The 17,373-nt window shown below is 42.9% G+C and overlaps 1 protein-coding gene across 1 annotated transcript in view; it reads left to right on the top strand.

The window, feature by feature from the left end:
• Positions 1 to 12,892: 12,892 nt before the first annotated feature.
• Positions 12,893 to 17,373, top strand: part of LOC133614302 (extracellular calcium-sensing receptor-like) — a 12,572-nt gene continuing 8,091 nt past the window's right edge. The window contains exons 1-7 of the mRNA XM_072914969.1: positions 12,893 to 12,949; positions 13,068 to 13,348; positions 13,480 to 13,691; positions 14,157 to 14,239; positions 16,483 to 16,662; positions 16,742 to 16,930; positions 17,001 to 17,373. The exon at positions 17,001 to 17,373 is cut by the window's right edge and continues 107 nt beyond it. Coding sequence (XP_072771070.1) covers positions 12,893 to 12,949; positions 13,068 to 13,348; positions 13,480 to 13,691; positions 14,157 to 14,239; positions 16,483 to 16,662; positions 16,742 to 16,930; positions 17,001 to 17,373 — 1,375 coding nt within the window. The remainder of the gene's footprint in view (positions 12,950 to 13,067; positions 13,349 to 13,479; positions 13,692 to 14,156; positions 14,240 to 16,482; positions 16,663 to 16,741; positions 16,931 to 17,000) is intronic.

The following is a 17,373-nucleotide window of genomic DNA, read 5'->3' as shown; positions in this document are numbered from 1 at the left end:
TGGACTCAGGAACACTTCAGAAAACCACTGTCAGTAACTACAGTTTGTCGCTACATCTGTAAGTGCAAGTCAAAACTGTACTATGCAAAGCCAAAGCCATTTATCAACAACACCCAGAAACGCCGCTGGCTTCGTTAGGCTCAAGCTCATCTAAGATGGACTGATGCAAAGTGGAAAAGTGTTCTGTGGTCTGACGAGTCCACATTTCAAATTGTTTTTGGATACTGTGGATGTTGTGTCCTCCTGACCAATGAGGAAAAGAACCATCTGGATTGTTCTGGCCACATGTTACAACAGTGTGGCTTCATAGTAAAAGAGTGTGTGTACTAGACTGGCCTGCCTTTAGTCCAGACCTGTCTCCCATTGAAAATGTGTGGTACATTATGAAGCCTAAAATACGAGACCCCGGATTGTTGAACAACTTAAGCTGTACATCAAGCAAGAATGGGAAATAATTCCACCTGAAAAGCTTCAAAAATTGGTCTCCTCAGTTCCCAAACGTTTACTGAGTGTTGTTAAAAGGAAAAGCCATGTAACACAGTGGTAAAAATGCCCCTGTGCCAAACTTTTTTGCAATGTGTTGCTGCCATTAAAATCTAAGTTAATGATTAAAGTGTGTAAAGGATATCACCACATGGGCCCAGAAACACTTCAGAAAACCACTGTCAGTAACTACAGTTCGTCGCTAATCTGTAAGTGCAAGTTAAAAGTCTACTATGCAAAGCCAAAGCCATTTATCAACAACACCCAGAAACGCCGCTGGCTTCGTTAGGCTCAAGGTTTTGGGTTTTGCACACACACACACACACACACACACACACACACACACACACACACACACACACACACACACACACACGCATATATATATATTATAACTTAATTCAATGCATGTTTCAGACTAAACAAATTGTTAAATACTTTTCTTTAGTACATAATAATGAAAACAATAGACTTAAATACATATTTTCTTGAAATAAACATATTTCATGCATAACATCAGCGGTGGGACCAAGTCATTGCTTTGCAAGTCACAAGTAAGTCTCAAGTCTTTGCCCTCAAGTCTCGAGTCAAGTCCCGAGTCAAGACAGGCAAGTCCCGAGTCAAGTCCAAAGTCAAGACTGGAAAGTCTCAAGTCAAGTCCCAAGTCCTGCATTTTGAGTTTCGAGTCCTTTTAAGTCCTTTTAACCACAGACTAATATATTTACACAGATTGTGTATGCTTTTAAAACGCTGTATTTATTTATTAAAACAAATGCATTTGAAATTGCAGGGGAAAAAAATAGTGCTGACATTGCACTTCATAATAGCACTATTAACCAGTCATTTTAAACATTTAACTCATTCCTTTACAGAATAAACACATTTGAAAAAACAAGTGCAACTGTACTTATTTGCACAAAAGTGTTAACATTGTATTTCCATGGCATATTGCATTGTAACTAGTTCCACAGCAGTTTCTATCCTGTTCTTACCTTATCTCATTGATCTCATCTCATACTGTATGTGTTTTTATGTGTGCGTACACATGAAAAACATAACAAATACATGAACAAAACAATGAACAGAGTTGTACTTTTTAGATGTCAGGGCCCTATGCAATATGTACACATATTCTTAATATAGTATACATTTTAACTGACCTTTATTTGACTATGTTTGTCTTTTTGTAGGTGGTTAAAATACGCGGTGCTGCTGACCGCCGTCTAACGTTATGTTACTGTGTGTGATACATAGACTAACGTAACGTTATGTGTAGGTACCTCATGCAACCCTGCTTAAAAAAAATCACTTGACAAAAAGTATGAATAAGGTAGCGAACTGCAGTGGACGCAACAGATTTGTGTTTGCAATGACGTTATAACCATAGACATCTTATAAGTAGACGCAGCATTGGTTGCTGTAACGTGAGCAATTTGGCCGCCATCTTGAAGTGGTGATGAGGAGCTGGCGAGCAGCCGAAACTGACAGTTAACAGGTAGAAAACAAAGATGTGGGTTGGTGTTCAGCGTTTTCCTGCTCAAATGAGCGGACTGTTGAAAATAGGAATCGGGGGATTACTTTTCACAAGTAAGATTTAACATTAACGTACTATTGGTTGTATTTTATGAAAATAATATTACCACAGAGTTGAGAAGGAGCAAAGATCTTCAATATTTGTATGTGAAAATCACAAATTAATCTTCTGGGGGAGGATGACCCCCCTACAGGGGTTTGGTTTACAAACTTTCAGCCCCACCTAAAACAAAATTCACCAGTCACCACTGATTATGATGCATTCTCATTTTAGGCAAAATATAAGACAATACTTTCCTAACAGTATAATTGTAACCAGGAATAAGTCTTCAAGTAACAATATTCAAATACTAACATTGTTGGGTAAGACAGAATTTGGATCCAGTGAAACAGATTGATGGTTTTAGCTGATATAAAGACTTTCGGGTGTTTATATATGTTTATGTTTAAGTATTTGGCAGACGCTTTTATCCAAAGCGACATAAAAAAGAAAATACATGATAATTTAAGGGAAGAATGTAATAGAAAATATCAATACAAAGTGTCAAGACAGAATAAACTCTATGCTGCTGCAGCAACAGAGATACAGTCTATTGGTCCCCAAGATATATAGATATCTAATGTATTCATACATTGTTTATGTAGGATATACGCATGTATATATAACCTAATCCTATTGTTTCTTCAACTTAAAAATAGCTGTCCCTTTTTTCCCCCTTCTCTGGGATTATATTCCCAGTTTTGATCTTGGACGTCTGGTCACTTATAGCATATAAGAATTACTGTTGAGCAAACTATGAATAATAAAACATATGTCTTTTATCATAGCTACACGTATGACAAAAACGCGCATGAAAATCAGTGGTATTCAGTGAGGTAAGATGAATTGAATGTGCTGACAGTTCATTGCTCCTGCCAAATGAATTGCACTGATCACCACTCCAAGATGGCGGCCCTGCGTCTCGTCTGCGCCAGTAGGCAGTAGCGCTCCATGCTGCGTCTACTTATAAGATGTCTATGGTTATAACGTTAGCAGTGAGTTTACAGCCTCACTGATTTAACTACACAGAAAATAAAAGTCACGTTACTTAGCCAATAAACGTTATCTTACATTCAAAACTTACCCTTCTTTGTGCAACTTCAAATGTCGAACAAAGTTGGAAGTTGTTGCGTCTCCGTCTGTAATATTCGAACTGCGTGATTTGCATACGGCAATTCGTTTTTTGTTGACCAAGTCGTAGTTTTAATACCCGAACGAAACCAACTTTGGCATAATTGTTTCTCACTGGCGCGTTGTTTGACAACTTGTTCGGTGGTTGTCCTGCAATTTGATTGGATGAATGCTGTGTGATGAAAACAACGTAGATCTAATTTGATTGGCTGTTGTACTGAGAGCACACCAGCTGACGGGAACAACACGCTGATAGACACAGACGAAGAAAATGAAAGATACGGAGCGCTCCCAAATAACTTTTTAATTGTTGGGTTTTGGGGAAAGTAGCAAGTCTGTTACGGCACAAGCACGCTCCTTGCTTCCCTCTTCTGCTGGAGCGCTCAGAGCCTCCGCTGTGAGCACCAGACACGCCCCTGCGCTCGTCACGCAGACCGCGCCCACACTCCATGGAGACAATCTACAAACAACGCACCTGGCTTTGATGAGGGACAACAGTATAAAGAGCCCCGACGCTGATTCCTCGTCGTCGGAACGTCGCTCTGCTCGCAGTTAGCTTCACGTATCTGACTTCCCTCCAGCTCTCGCTCGTTTTTGCCTATTTCCTTGTGCCTCTTTTTCTGATCCCAGTGTTGTCTTTCGTTTCCCCACAGTGCTCGTGTATCAGCCTTGTTGTATCCACCGCTGCCATATTTCCCTCCTGGACTCTGCTTGCCTCCCCGATCCTTGACCCAGTTTTGGACTTCCGGATTTCGCCCTCCCGCTCTCGACCCCGCTTGGATATTGGACTCTCTCTTGGATCACCCCTTTGGACTTGGACGCTTTTCATTCAACACGCACCTCAACAAACCTTACGGTATTCATATGGTTAAATTCACACACATAGTTTCTCATGCAAACACATAGTAGCATACACACCCCATTCACTCATCAAGCACACAATAAACCTGTTGAGCTTGATATTCTGTTGTCGTGCCGTCTCCTTCCCCAGTTCGACATAACAAAGTCATGTCAAGTCAAAAGGCTCAAGTCCAAGTGAAGTCACAAGTCATTGATGTCTAAGTCGAGTTGCAAGTCTATTTACATTTTGTCAAATCGAGTCTAAATAGTCAACAAATTCATGACTCGAGTCTGACTCGAGTCCAAGTCATGTGACTCGAGTCCACACCTCTGCATAACATCAAAAAGCATGAATTCAGTGTCCAGCTTTATGATGAACTACGTCTACTGTCAAGTCATGTGAGACCGTTTTTGTGTCGTTTTCCCGTGTTTAGTGTTTCTTCCTGTACCGCGCTCTTAATTTGTTTTCATTTCCTGTTTTTGTTGCGTTTCAGTGACATCACCACTGTTTTGGAGCGCTATTCTCCACACCTGCTCTTGATTAGTGGAGCAGGGGACTCACCTGCCACTGATTACTAATCAGGAGGGTTTATCTGTCAACGATGCAGGTGACACTGTTTTTATTTATTTTTTGCACATTTTTTCCCTGCACATTGCTTCCTGTGGCTGTCAGGCCAACTATCGCCACGCGAGTGGGTGACCTCTCCAGCTTCACCACTGTGAGAGCGACCTTGACAAAAGGAATGGAGAGGTGAAATATTTGTTTTATTAATGTGAGTGGCAACATACAGAAATAAATACATATGAGTGGCAATATTTCTAATTGATAAAATTAAACATTTTTGTTTCACAAAGCACATGTTCACTTATTAACCTACTCTGTGGTTAGAGTGTCCGCCCTGAGATCGGTAGATTGTGAGTTCAAACCCCGGCCGAGTCATACCAAAGACTATAAAAATGGGACCCATTACCTCCCTGCTTGACACTCATCAAGGGTTGGAATTGAGGGGTAAATCACCAAAAAGTATTCCCGGGCGTGGCCACCGCTGCTGCTCACTGCTTCTGCTCACTGCTCCCCTCACCTCCCAGGGGGTGATCAAGGGTGATGGGTCAAATGCAGAGAATTTCGCCACACCTAGTGTGTGTGTGACTACCATTGGTACTTTAACTTTTTAACTTTTATACCATGTGGTCATTTCTTTATGTTACAATGTGGTCATTTTAATTGTTTTAAATTTTTTATTAATCAGTTCAACAAAATAATACACAATGATATAATAAACAATTCCAATTCCACAACCAAACCCGGCCCAGCAACATTCAGAATAACAACCAAACACACAAACATGACACAAAACAATCCAAAAGTAGTCAAACAAAAATGAATAATATCAACAGTATCAATATAAATATTAATAAGAATTCCAATAGAACAGTGATTAGAAGTCCCTCATTTACATTATTATCACAGCCAGTTATAAAAAACGTTTAAAAAATGGCTTACACTTGCATCGTATCTCATAAGCTTGACAACACATTGTGTCTAATATTTTCCACAAAGATAAATTAAGTCATACTTTAGGTTCATTTATTAGTTAAAACATATTTAAATAATGGATCCCGTATTCCAATATATGACTCATTATTATCTAAACTAAATGCATTTTTTTTCTACTGATATCATCTCCATATAGTTTGTGTATAACAGTCAGTATGAGTTGAACTATCAAGATGTATCCGTTTTTGTTATGATAAATATTGAAAGAAATGCATTTTTACTCTTTGATGACACGTTACTAAATGGATTTGTCATTCATTTGTCATTATATAGAAGCATAATGTCTGAATTGAACAGTTATATTACCAGGAGTTTAAGTATCCATCCATCCATCCATCTTCTTCCGCTTATCCGAGGTCGGGTCGTGGGGGCAGCAGCCTAAGCAGGGAAGCCCAGACTTCACTCTCCCCAGCCACTTCATCCAGCTTTTCCCGGGGGGTCCCGAGGCGTTACCAGGCCAGCCGGGAGACATAGTCTTCCCAACGTGTCCTGGGTCTTACCCGTGGCCTCCTACCGGTCGGATGTGCCCTAAACACCTCCCTAGGGAGGCGTTCGGGTGGCATCCTGACCAGATGCCCGAACCACCTCATCTGGCTCCTCTCGATGTAGAGGAGCAGCGGCTTTACTTTGAGCTTCCCCCGGATGACAGAGCTTCTCACCCTCTCTCTAAGGGAGAGCCCCGCCACCCAGCGGAGGAAACTCATTTCGGCCGCTTGTACCCGTGATCTTGTACTTTCGGTCATAACCCAAAGCTCATGACCATAGGTGAGGATGGGAACGTAGATCGACCGGTAAACTGAGAGCTTTGCCTTCCGGCTCAGCTCTTTCTTTACCACAACGGATCGATACAGCGTCCACATTACTGAAGACGCCACACCGATCTGCCTGTCGATCTCACGATCCACTCTTCCCTCACTCATGAACAAGACTCCGAGGTACTTGAACTCCTCCACTTGGGGCAGGGTCTCCTTCACAACCCGGAGATGGCACTCCACCCTTTTCCGGGCAAGAACCATGGACTCGGACTTGGAGGTGCTGATTCTCATCCCAGTCGCTTCACTCCCGGCTGCGAACCGATCCAGTGAGAGCTGAAGATCCTGGCCAGATGAAGCCATTAGGACTACATCATCTGCAAAAAGCAGAGACCTAATCCTGCAGCCACCAAACCGGATCCCCTCAACGCCTTGACTGCTCCTAGATATTATGTCCATAAAAGTTATGAACAGAATCGGTGACAAAGGGCAGCCTTGGCGGAGTCCAACCCTCACTGGAAACGTGTCCGACTTACTGCCGGCAATGCGGACCAAGCTCTGACACTGATCGGACAGGGAGCGGACCGCCACAATCAGACAATCCGATACCCCATATTCTCCGAGCACCCCCCACAGGACTTCCCGAGGGACACGGTCGAATGCCTTCTCCAAGTCCACAAAGCACATGTAGACTGGTTGGGCAAACTCCCATGCACCCTCAAGGACCCTGCCGAGAGTATAGAGCTGGTCCACAGTTCCACGACCAGGACGAAAACCACACTGTTCCTCCTGAATCCGAGGTTCAACTATCCGGCGTAGCCTCCTCTCCAGTACACCTGAATAGACCTTACCGGGAAGGCTGAGGAGTGTGATCCCACGATAGTTAGAACACAACCTCCGGTTCCCCTTTTAAAAGAGAGGAACCACCACCCCGGTCTGCCAATCCAGAGGTACCGCCCCCGATGTCCACGCGATGCTCCAGAGTCTTGTCAACCAAGACAGCCCCACAGCATCCAGAGCCTTAAGGAACTCCGGGCGGATCTCATTTACCCCCGGGGCCTTGCCACGAGGAGCTTTTTAACTACCTCGGCAACCTCCTCCTCCTGAATCCGAGGTTCGACTATCCGGCGTAGCCTCCTCTCCAGTACACCTGAATAGACCTTACCTGGAAGGCTGAGGAGTTTAAGTAAATATTCTTTTAACCTTTGGTGAGTTACTGATATACAACAACGGACCTGTTGGAGACCACTGTTGTGTCACTATCAAAAAGTGTGGTGTCATTATCATACAGTGTAGTGTCGCTGTTATAAAGTGTAGTGTCACTGTTATAAAGTGTAGTGTTATTGTCATCAAGCTGCAGGACACTTGATGTTTATGTTCAACAACTTAGACACACAACTAGTGATTAGACAACGAGGCATCATAATAATAAGAGAGTTGCTAAAAAAGTCGACACTTCTAAAAAGGTGAGCTAGCATTACTGAGCTACTAAGTTAGCATGTTTTGTACCTGGTAGTCGCGTTGGCCACATGTAGCTTCCCCATCGGACTAAAACAGCTCCGAACTGCTCCTTCATACGCAAATACGGTGTTAGCTTTCACTGTTATGCTGATGACGCCCAACTCTACATGCACTTAAGGCTGACCAACGCGCAGGATTGTAGTCAGCTGGAGGCGTGTTTTAATGAAATTAAACAATGAATGTCCGCTAACTTTTTGCAACTCAACGCCAAGAAAACGGAAATGCTGATTATCGGTCCTGCTAGACACCGACATTTGTTTAATAATACCACCTTAACATTTGACAACCAAACAATTACACAAGGCGACTCTGTAAAGAATCTGGGTATTATCTTTGACCCAACTCTCTCGTTTGAGTCACACATTAAGAGTGTTACTAAAACGGCCTTCGTTCATCTCCGTAATATCGCTTAAATTCGTTCCATTTTGTCCACAAGCGACGCTGAGATCATTATTCATGTGCTCGTTACGTCTCGTCTCAATTACTGTAACGTATTATTTTCGGGTCTCCGTATGTCTAGCATTAAAAGATTACAGTTGGTACAAAATGCGGTTGCTAGACTTTTGTCAAGGACATGAAAGTTTGATCATATTACGCCTATACTGGCTCACCTGCACTGGCTTCCTGTGCACTTAAGATGTGACTTTAAAATTTTACTACTTACATATAAAATACTACACGGTCTAGCTCCATCCTATCTTTCTGATTGTATTGTACCATATGTCCCGGCAAGAAATCTGTGTTCAAAGAATTCCGGCTTATTAATGATTCCCAGAGCCCAAAAAAAGTCTGCGGATTATAGAGCGATTTCTATTCGGGCTCCAGTACTATGGAATGCTCTCCCGGTAACAGTTAGAGATGCTACCTCAGTAGAAGCGTTTAAGTCCCATCTTAAAACTAATTTGTATACTCTAGCCTTTAAATAGACCCCCCTTCTGTCTTGCCTCTTGGTGAGGGTGGTCGCATTTTTTTTCCACTCCCTCCTTCCCTGCTTGCTTTCTTGTGTCCTTGTCTTGTCTGAACTTTTTTGAAGCCTCTTTCTTTGCGCTGTCCTCAAATCTAAACATCAAACATGGATATGATCAGCTGGACTCTCGACACAATTGACAAAGTCTTTTCGACAAGGAAAAGAGGTTCGGGGGAGCCTGGCTGCCCTGATGGAACCATTGCTGCGGGGTACGTGAGAGATTCCTGGGATGAATGGAGACTCATGTGCCTCTCAGTCCTTTCCATCGAGGACGTGGAAGACATCTATCTATGTGGAACCGTGATCGCGGGGCACCTGCTGATTGGGCTGGGCATTGCTCTGGTGTATCATCAAATTTGGAAGACGATGGCAGCCACTCAAGGAGCCCAACGGCTGTTCATCGCAATGGAAGGATTGGGTCGAACTGTGGGAACACAGACTGGGGCGATTTCTGATTTGAATCGCAAAATGGATCTCATCTTGGAGAAGCTTGCTGAGAAGGAAGAATTAAATTGAATTTGAGAGATCCAGCACGGACACACAGAGCAGGCAGGTCATTGTTTTGACTGCTCGAAGAAAACAACATCTTAATCTACGATTTGACTCCCTCGAATGGCCTTGATGCTATCAGGAACAGGCTGTTCTGAAGAACTCCCCCGAGGACTCCTCAACGATGGACGCTTTTGACCTCCCTTTTTTTCAATAACACCTGATGTCGAATTTTGAGATCGGCCTCAGTCCACAAAAACATTTCAACATCTCACCCAAGTTAATTGGGCATACATGCACGCACGCACCCGCCCCTCCCCCAATCAACGCCTTCACCACTGCTTAATTCCTCTTCAGGGTTGTGGATGGCTGAGTAGCGCTTTATAGCGGCAGCCAGCTTCCAGAGCCCCAAATCCCCCCCCCCCCCCTCTGTTGCGAGTTGTTGTGATTACATGTATCATGTTTATGTGTGAACCGAGGATGTCGTTGTGGCTTGTGCAGCCCTTTGAGACACTTGTGATTTAGGGCTATATAAATAAACATTGATTGATGATTGATTGATTGATTTAAAAAAAACATTGCCACGGTAAAAAGTCACATTTGGACAAAGATTGCCAGAAGCTAAGTGGATAGATTTGACTGCAATTTTGTAAAAAAAAAAAATAATAATAATAAAGAAAATGTAAAGTCGCCTGTAATAAGTGGACTTGGCAACACTGAAGATAATGTTACATACATTTTTCAGGGCAAGATTCCAAACAAGCATCAATAACGATAATTTTGCTTTATTAAAGCATATTTAGCATATATATTACAGGTCAAACGTTTGGACACACCTTCTCATTCAATGTTTTTTATTTTATTTTCATGACTATTTACATTGTAGATTTTCACTGAAGACATCAAAACTATGAATGAACACATGTGGAATTATGTACTTAACAAAAAAAGGTGAAATAACTGAAAACATGTTTTGTATTGTAGTTTCTTCAAAATAGCCACCCTTTGCTCTGATTACTGCTTTGCACACTCTTGGCATTCTCTTGATGAGCTTCAAGCACACCTGTGAAGTGAAAACCATTTCACCTCCTGAAGTTCCTCTTGTAATACCCCGGGTCCTAGTTTTGGCCCAACGTGTCCACTGCAGGAACTTTTACAGGAACTTTCCCATTTACCCGGGTAAATAAAGTTCCCCCTGTGTTTCCACCAAAAACTATCGGGTAGATTTAGTTCCTCAGTAATTTTGTTAATACAATTTTTTAATTAAAAAAAATCTAGTAATCAAATTTCAATTAATCATGATTAATCACAAATTATTACCCGCATGCATAATGTAAATTAATTTAATAAAAGCAGCCATTACTGCGATGTGGCACTCAATGAAAAAAATGAGTTGACACCCCTGATTTAAAGACACTAGTTAACCAAACATGGATGTTTTTGGTCTGTGGGAAGAAACTAAAATACATGCAAGCACGAGGAAAACATGCAACACAGAGAATAACCTTCTTGCACGGAGACACTCTCCTTTTAATACTTACATGTTCATGTGATTGGACAAAACCCAAAACCAGTGAAGTTGGCACATTGTGTAAATGGTAAATAAAAACAGAATGCAATGATTTGCAAATCCTTTTCAACCTATATTCAATTGAATACACTGCAAAGACAAGATATTTAATGTTCCAACTGGAAACATTTTTTTTTTTGCAAATATTAGCTCATTTGGAATTGGATGCCTGCAACGTGTTTCAACAAAGCTGGCACAAGTGGCAAAAAGGACTGAGAAAGTTGAGGAATGCTCATCAAACACTTATTTGGAACATCCCACAGGTGAACAGGCTAATTGGGAACAGGTGGTTGCCATGATTGGGTATAAAAGCAGCTTGCATGTAATGCTCAGTCATTCACAAACAAGGATGGGGTGAGGGCCACCACTTTGTGAAGAAATGCCTGAGAAATCTGTCAAACAGTTTAAGAACAACATTTCTCAACGAGCTATTGCAAGGAATTTAGGGATTTCACCGTCTACGGTCCGTAATATCATCAAAAGGTTCAGAGAATCTAGAGAAATCACTGCACGTAAGCGATGATATTACGGACCTTTGATCCCTCAGGTGGTACTGCATCAATAAGCAACTTCAGTGTGTAAAGGATATCACCACATGGGCTCAGGAACACTTCAGAAAATCACTGTTAGTAACTACAGTTTGTCGCTACATCTGTAAGTGCAAGTTAAAACTCTACTATGAAAAACGAAAGCCATTTATCAACAACAGGGACGGCGTGGCGCAGTTGGTAGAGTGGCTGTGCCAGCAATCGGAGTGTTGCTGGTTACTGGGGTTCAATCCCCACCTTCTACCATCCTAGTCACGTCCGTTGTGTCCTTGGGCAAGACACTTCACCCTTGCTCCTGATGGCTGCTGGTTAGCGCCTTGCATGGCAGCTCCCGCCATCAGTGTGTGAATGTGTGTGTGAATGGGTGAATGTGGAAATATTGTCAAAGCGCTTTGAGTACCTTGAAGGTAGAAAAGCGCTATACAAGTATAACCCATTTATCATTTATAACACCCAGAAATACCGTTGGCTTCACTGGGCCCGAGCTCATCTAAGATGGACTGATACAAAGTGGAAAAGTGTTCTGTGGTCTGACGAGTCCACATTTCAAATTGTTTTTGGAAACTGTGGACGTTGTGTCCTTCGGACCAAAGAGGAAAAGAACCATTCGTTATAGGCGCAAAGTTCAAAAGCCAGCATCTGTGATGGCATGGGGGTGTATTAGTGCCCAAGGCATGGGTAACTTACACATCTGCGAAGGCACCATTAATGCTGAAAGGTACATACTTTGGAGCAACATATGTTGCCATCCAAGCAACGTTACCATGGACGCCCCTGCTTATTTCAGCAAGACAATGCCAAGCCACGTGTTACAACAGCATGGCTTCATAGTAAAACAGTGCGGGTACTAGACTGGCCTGCCTTTAGTCCAGACCTGTCTCCCATTGAAAATATGTGGCGCATTATGAAGCGTAAAATACCACAACAAAGACCCCGGACTGCTGAACAACTTAAGCTGTACATCAAGCAAGAATGGGAAAGAATTCCACCTGAAAAGCCTCAAATATTGGTCTCCTCAGTTCCCAAACTTTTACTGAGTGCTGTTAAAAGGAAAGGCCATGTACCAAATTTTTGCAATGTGTTGCTGCCATTAAATTCTAAGTTAATGATTATTTGCAAAAAAAAAGAAGTTTCTCAGTTGGAACATTAAGTATCTTGTCTTTGCCGTCAATTCAATTGAATATAAGTTGAAAAGGATTTTCCAATCATTGTATTCTGTTTTTATTTACCAATTACACAACATGCCAACTTCACTGGTTTTGGGTTTTGTATTTATAACCAACTGTTTATGTGATTACAGGAGAATGGGTGAACGAAGGCCATGGCTGCCATTAAAAAACAACTCCCACGTACTGGTCTTGCCTTGTGACGGAAGCGTTTTGCTTCACGATTGGAAGAAGGTTATTTGCTTGGGCGTCTTCTTGCCCAAGGCCGTTTGAGACACTTACAAATACTGCAGCATGGTGAGGAAGAGCAGGAGGCGGGCACTGAGGCGATGCAACTCACTTGCTCCTCAAGTGCGCATTATGTAGGTTAAAAATAATCCACACCTGTGATATTTAATGATTCTTTTTTTGTGCAGTGATGACTGTTTATTAATGCGCTAATCCTAACGCGTGATGTCTTTGTTGATAGAACACTCCACCCATGTCTCGGCTTTCCTGGTTCCCCACTCGGCGCTGGCCATCCTCAACCCTGTTGCTGCTCCTGGTGGGGCTGCTGAGCAGGCAGCCAGGCCTGAGGGTGGGTCTGCAGGCAGTCCACACGCTGACTTGTCCTCGGTGGGGAACGCCCGGAAATCGGGGGCTTTTCCGGGATGGAGAGATTGTCATCGGCGGTCTCTTTCACGTCCATTACACGCCTCCGCCCATGGACAACGACTTCACTGACGAGCCACGCTACAAAGAATGCACCGTGTAATTATAGTCATCGTGTTTCTCCAGAAACAAAAACCTGCACGATTTAATGAGATCGACAATGCTCATCTGTCAGTGTGGTGCAGCTGACACCAAAATAATAAGCAAGCATTATCTCTTCCTCGCTACAGTTTAGAGCATCTCCCAATGCAGTACATCTACGCCATGGTGTTCGCGGTGGAGGAAATCAACCGGAACCCCACCTTGTTGCCAGGCATCCACCTGGGCTACCACATCCGCGATAGCTGCGCCTCGCACCCCTGGGCCACGCAGGCCGCCCTCTCACTGGTGAGCGGGGACAGCAGCAGCTGCAACCCCGAGGACATCGCGGAAGATTCGAAAGGTGCTGACATCTGACAAAAAATTTTTAAATAGCGGGGTTTTTCAAATACATATATATATATACATATATATATATATATATATATATATATATATACATATATATATATATATATATATATATATATATATATATATATATATATTTTTTTTTTTTTTTTTAATGGCTATGATGATAATGTCAACGAGGGATTTCTAATCACTGCTATGTTGGATTTTTTTTTTATCAATATAGATACTTTTGTTGATATTATTCCTTGTTGTCTGACTACTTTTGGATTGTTTTGTGTCATGTTTGTGGGTCCTCTCAATTGCTCTTTTGATTGTTATTCTGAATGTTGCTGGAATTTTAATTGTATCATTATGGTATTATTGTGTATTATTTTGTTGGACTGATTAATAATTTAAAAAAAAATTAAAAAAAATAAATAACAGGGTTTGATATGATTACTGTGTGTCCTATCAGGTGTTCCCTTGATCATCGGTGGGGCTTCATCCAAAACCGCCATAGTCCTCTCCAGAGTCCTGAGTCCACTCTCTGTGCCTTTAGTAAGTCGATTTTAAAACAATAACAATGCTCCGTTTTGTTGACACGGTCATGGATAATCATCATGTCTTTATTATTGTGGTTGTTGCACTGCAACATCCTGTTATTTAGTTTTGTATCATTGTGTCAGTAAAATGCAGTGCTTTCTTCCTCATTCTGTGCAGGTTCACACTAGTGTTGTCCCGGTACCGGTACCAAAATTATTTCGATACTTTTCGGTACTTTTCTAAATAAAGGGGACCAGAAAAAAATGTCATTATTGGCTTTATTTTAACAAAAAATCTTACGGTACATTAAACGTATGTTTCTTATTGCAAGTTTGTCCTTAAACAGAATAGTGAACATACAAGACAACTTGTCTTTTAGTAGTAAGTAAACAAACAAAAGCTCCTAATTAGTCTGCTGACGTATGCAGTAACATATTGTGTCATTTTCCATTCTATTATTTTGTCTAAATTATTATGGACAAGTGGTAGAAAATTAATTACCAATCTACTTGTTCATTTACTGTTAATATCTGCTTACTTTCTATTTTAACATGTTTTATCTACACTTTTGTTAAAATGTAACAATCACTTATTCTTCTGTTGTTTCATACTTTACATTAGTTTTGGATGATACCACAAATTTGGGTATTGATCCGATACCAAGTAGTTACAGGATCATACATTGGTCATATTCAAAGACGTCATGTGTCCAGGGACATATTTGCTGAGTTTATAAACATAATATACATTTAAAAAAACCGAAAGAAGATGTTGTTATGCCAAAACATATTGACGTAATCGACGAGATACGCTCCTGTACTTCGCATCATTACAGTGGATGTCAGGTGTAGCTCCACCAACGGTGTTTGTTTACATTGTGACGCCGGTGAGCTACGGTGTGTAGTGAAGCATGTTTAGCTATTCCTCGTCCTGCAGTGATAACGGTACTTGTAAGAAACTTACTTTATTTGTCGCCATGGAGTCGAGGATTAGTAATTCAGAAGTAGCCAAAACACTGTCGACTGGGGCTTGAGTTTAGCCGCTAGCTAGCTAGCCATGTCTTAAAGCATCTCTTCCTGAGGGCATTTCAGTGTTATAACTTCACCTTTATCTTTAGTTTTTAAGCCAAAACGCGTCCGTTCTCCCTTTTCTGTCTGCACACTGTGTCTGTCACGGCGCGGATTCGAACCCGCTTCCCTCCTGCAACTGAGTGTCACAGTTCCCCCTCTGGCTGCTCGCCCGGACACGCCCCCCACTCACGCTGAGCGCAGCACGCCCACGCAGCGACAAGCCTGCAGACAATCAACAATCAGCACACCTGGGACCGATGAGGGCAAGCTGGATAAAGGACCAGTGGACCCAAGGATCCATGCGGGAATTTAGTTTACCTCTTTGGATACCTTCGCTTGGTGTACCTTCCTTCCCGAGTCTTAACCATTGTGCTCCCTTGTGATTTGGACTGCCTTCCTCGATCCTCGACCCCCACTTTGTAATCGGACCTCTTGACGCCTCTCTCGCGCCCTGGATCATCTGCCTGCCCCTCGGACTGTCTTCCTGCCTTGTTCCCTCTCCTCGTTTCAACATCACGGTAGCACACAACAATTAATTACACACATAGTCTCACACTCTTGTATTTTGGTCAAACACTCCATTCTATTGTTTAGTAGTATTGTTTGTTATTATATATATATATATATATATATATATATATATATATATATATATATATAATAAATCATTGTACAATTCCCCTGGTGTCTGTGGCCGTCATCTCCCCTTAGTTAAACATAACAGTGTCTGCTTGTAAGTACTCCATGATTGTGCGCTGCCGAACATGCTCGTCTACTCGTAAAACCAGCAATGACACGACGTGATGATGACAGGAGCGCTGGTGGGGGGCGGACCGGTACTTTTCAGAGACGGTATCGTACCGAATATGATTAATTAGTATCATAGTATTATACCGTACAACCCTCCATCCATCCATCTTCTTCCGCTTATCCGAGGTCGGGTCGTGGGGGCAGCAGCCTAAGCAGGGAAGCCCAGACTTCCCTCTCCCCAGCCACTTCATCCAGCTTTTCCCGGGGGATCCCGAGGCGTTCCCAGGCCAGCTGGGAGATATAGTCTTCACAACGTGTCCTGGGTCTTCCCCGTGGCCTCCTACCGGTTGGACGTGCCCGAGGGAGGCGTTCGGGTGGCATTCTGACCAGATGCTCGAACCACCTCATATATTTGACACGACTGTGTTGTTCTAACAGATGAGCTACCAGTCGAGCTGCCCTTGTTTGAGCGACAGGCGTCAGTTTCCCAACTTCTTCAGGACCATCCCCAGCGACATCTACCAAGCGCGAGCCATCGCCAGTCTGGCCTTATACTTCAAGTGGACCTGGATCGGCGCGGTGGTCGCCAACGACGACTACGGTCTAGTGGCAGTGAAGGTAACGTCATTAGATTCTGACTTTATTACAACAATAATAATCGGATTTGAGTCCATGTCCATGTTTTTGTTCCTTCCAGTTGTTCCAGGAGGAGACCCTGGGGTCGGGGGTGTGTTTGGCCTTTTTAGAGACTCTAAATAGGCCAAACATTGCGAGCGATGCCAGGAGAGCAGCCCTCGCCATTAAAGCATCGAGCGCCAAAGTGATCCTTGTTTTTTCCTGGTACACGGAAGTGAGGGAGGTGTTTCTGCAACTGGCCCAGATGAATGTATGACGGATGACACGACGTTAAAAGCGAATTTGCTCAAATGTCTTTTTTGTATATGTCGACCCCCCAGGTGACTGACAGGCAGTTTATAGCCAGTGAGGCTTGGAGCACCAGTGGCAGCCTTCTCCAAAATCCCATCACCTCAAAAGTGGCGAGCGGAGTCCTCGGCATAGCCATACGTAGCTCGCCAATATTGGGATTCGAGAATTACATCCGGAGTCTGACCCCATTCCGTCGCCCCGATGACGACTTCTTAACGGAATTCTGGGAACAGGAATTTGCCTGTCGAATTCCAGACGGCTCGGCGTCAACACCGAGCGCAAACATGTCCAACCCGAGGACTTCACTGCCCCTCTGCAGTGGGGAGGAGTCCCTGGAGGTGGTAGATAACCTCTTTACCGACACCTCCCAGCTACGACAGGCCTATAATGTCTATCTGGCTG

The sequence above is a fragment of the Nerophis lumbriciformis genome, linkage group LG17, assembly GCF_033978685.3.
Source record: "Nerophis lumbriciformis linkage group LG17, RoL_Nlum_v2.1, whole genome shotgun sequence".
In the NCBI taxonomy this organism is placed as follows: domain Eukaryota; kingdom Metazoa; phylum Chordata; class Actinopteri; order Syngnathiformes; family Syngnathidae; genus Nerophis; species Nerophis lumbriciformis.
The sequence above is the reverse complement of the archived record's forward strand: the minus strand, read 5'-3'. Positions and strand labels throughout refer to the sequence as shown.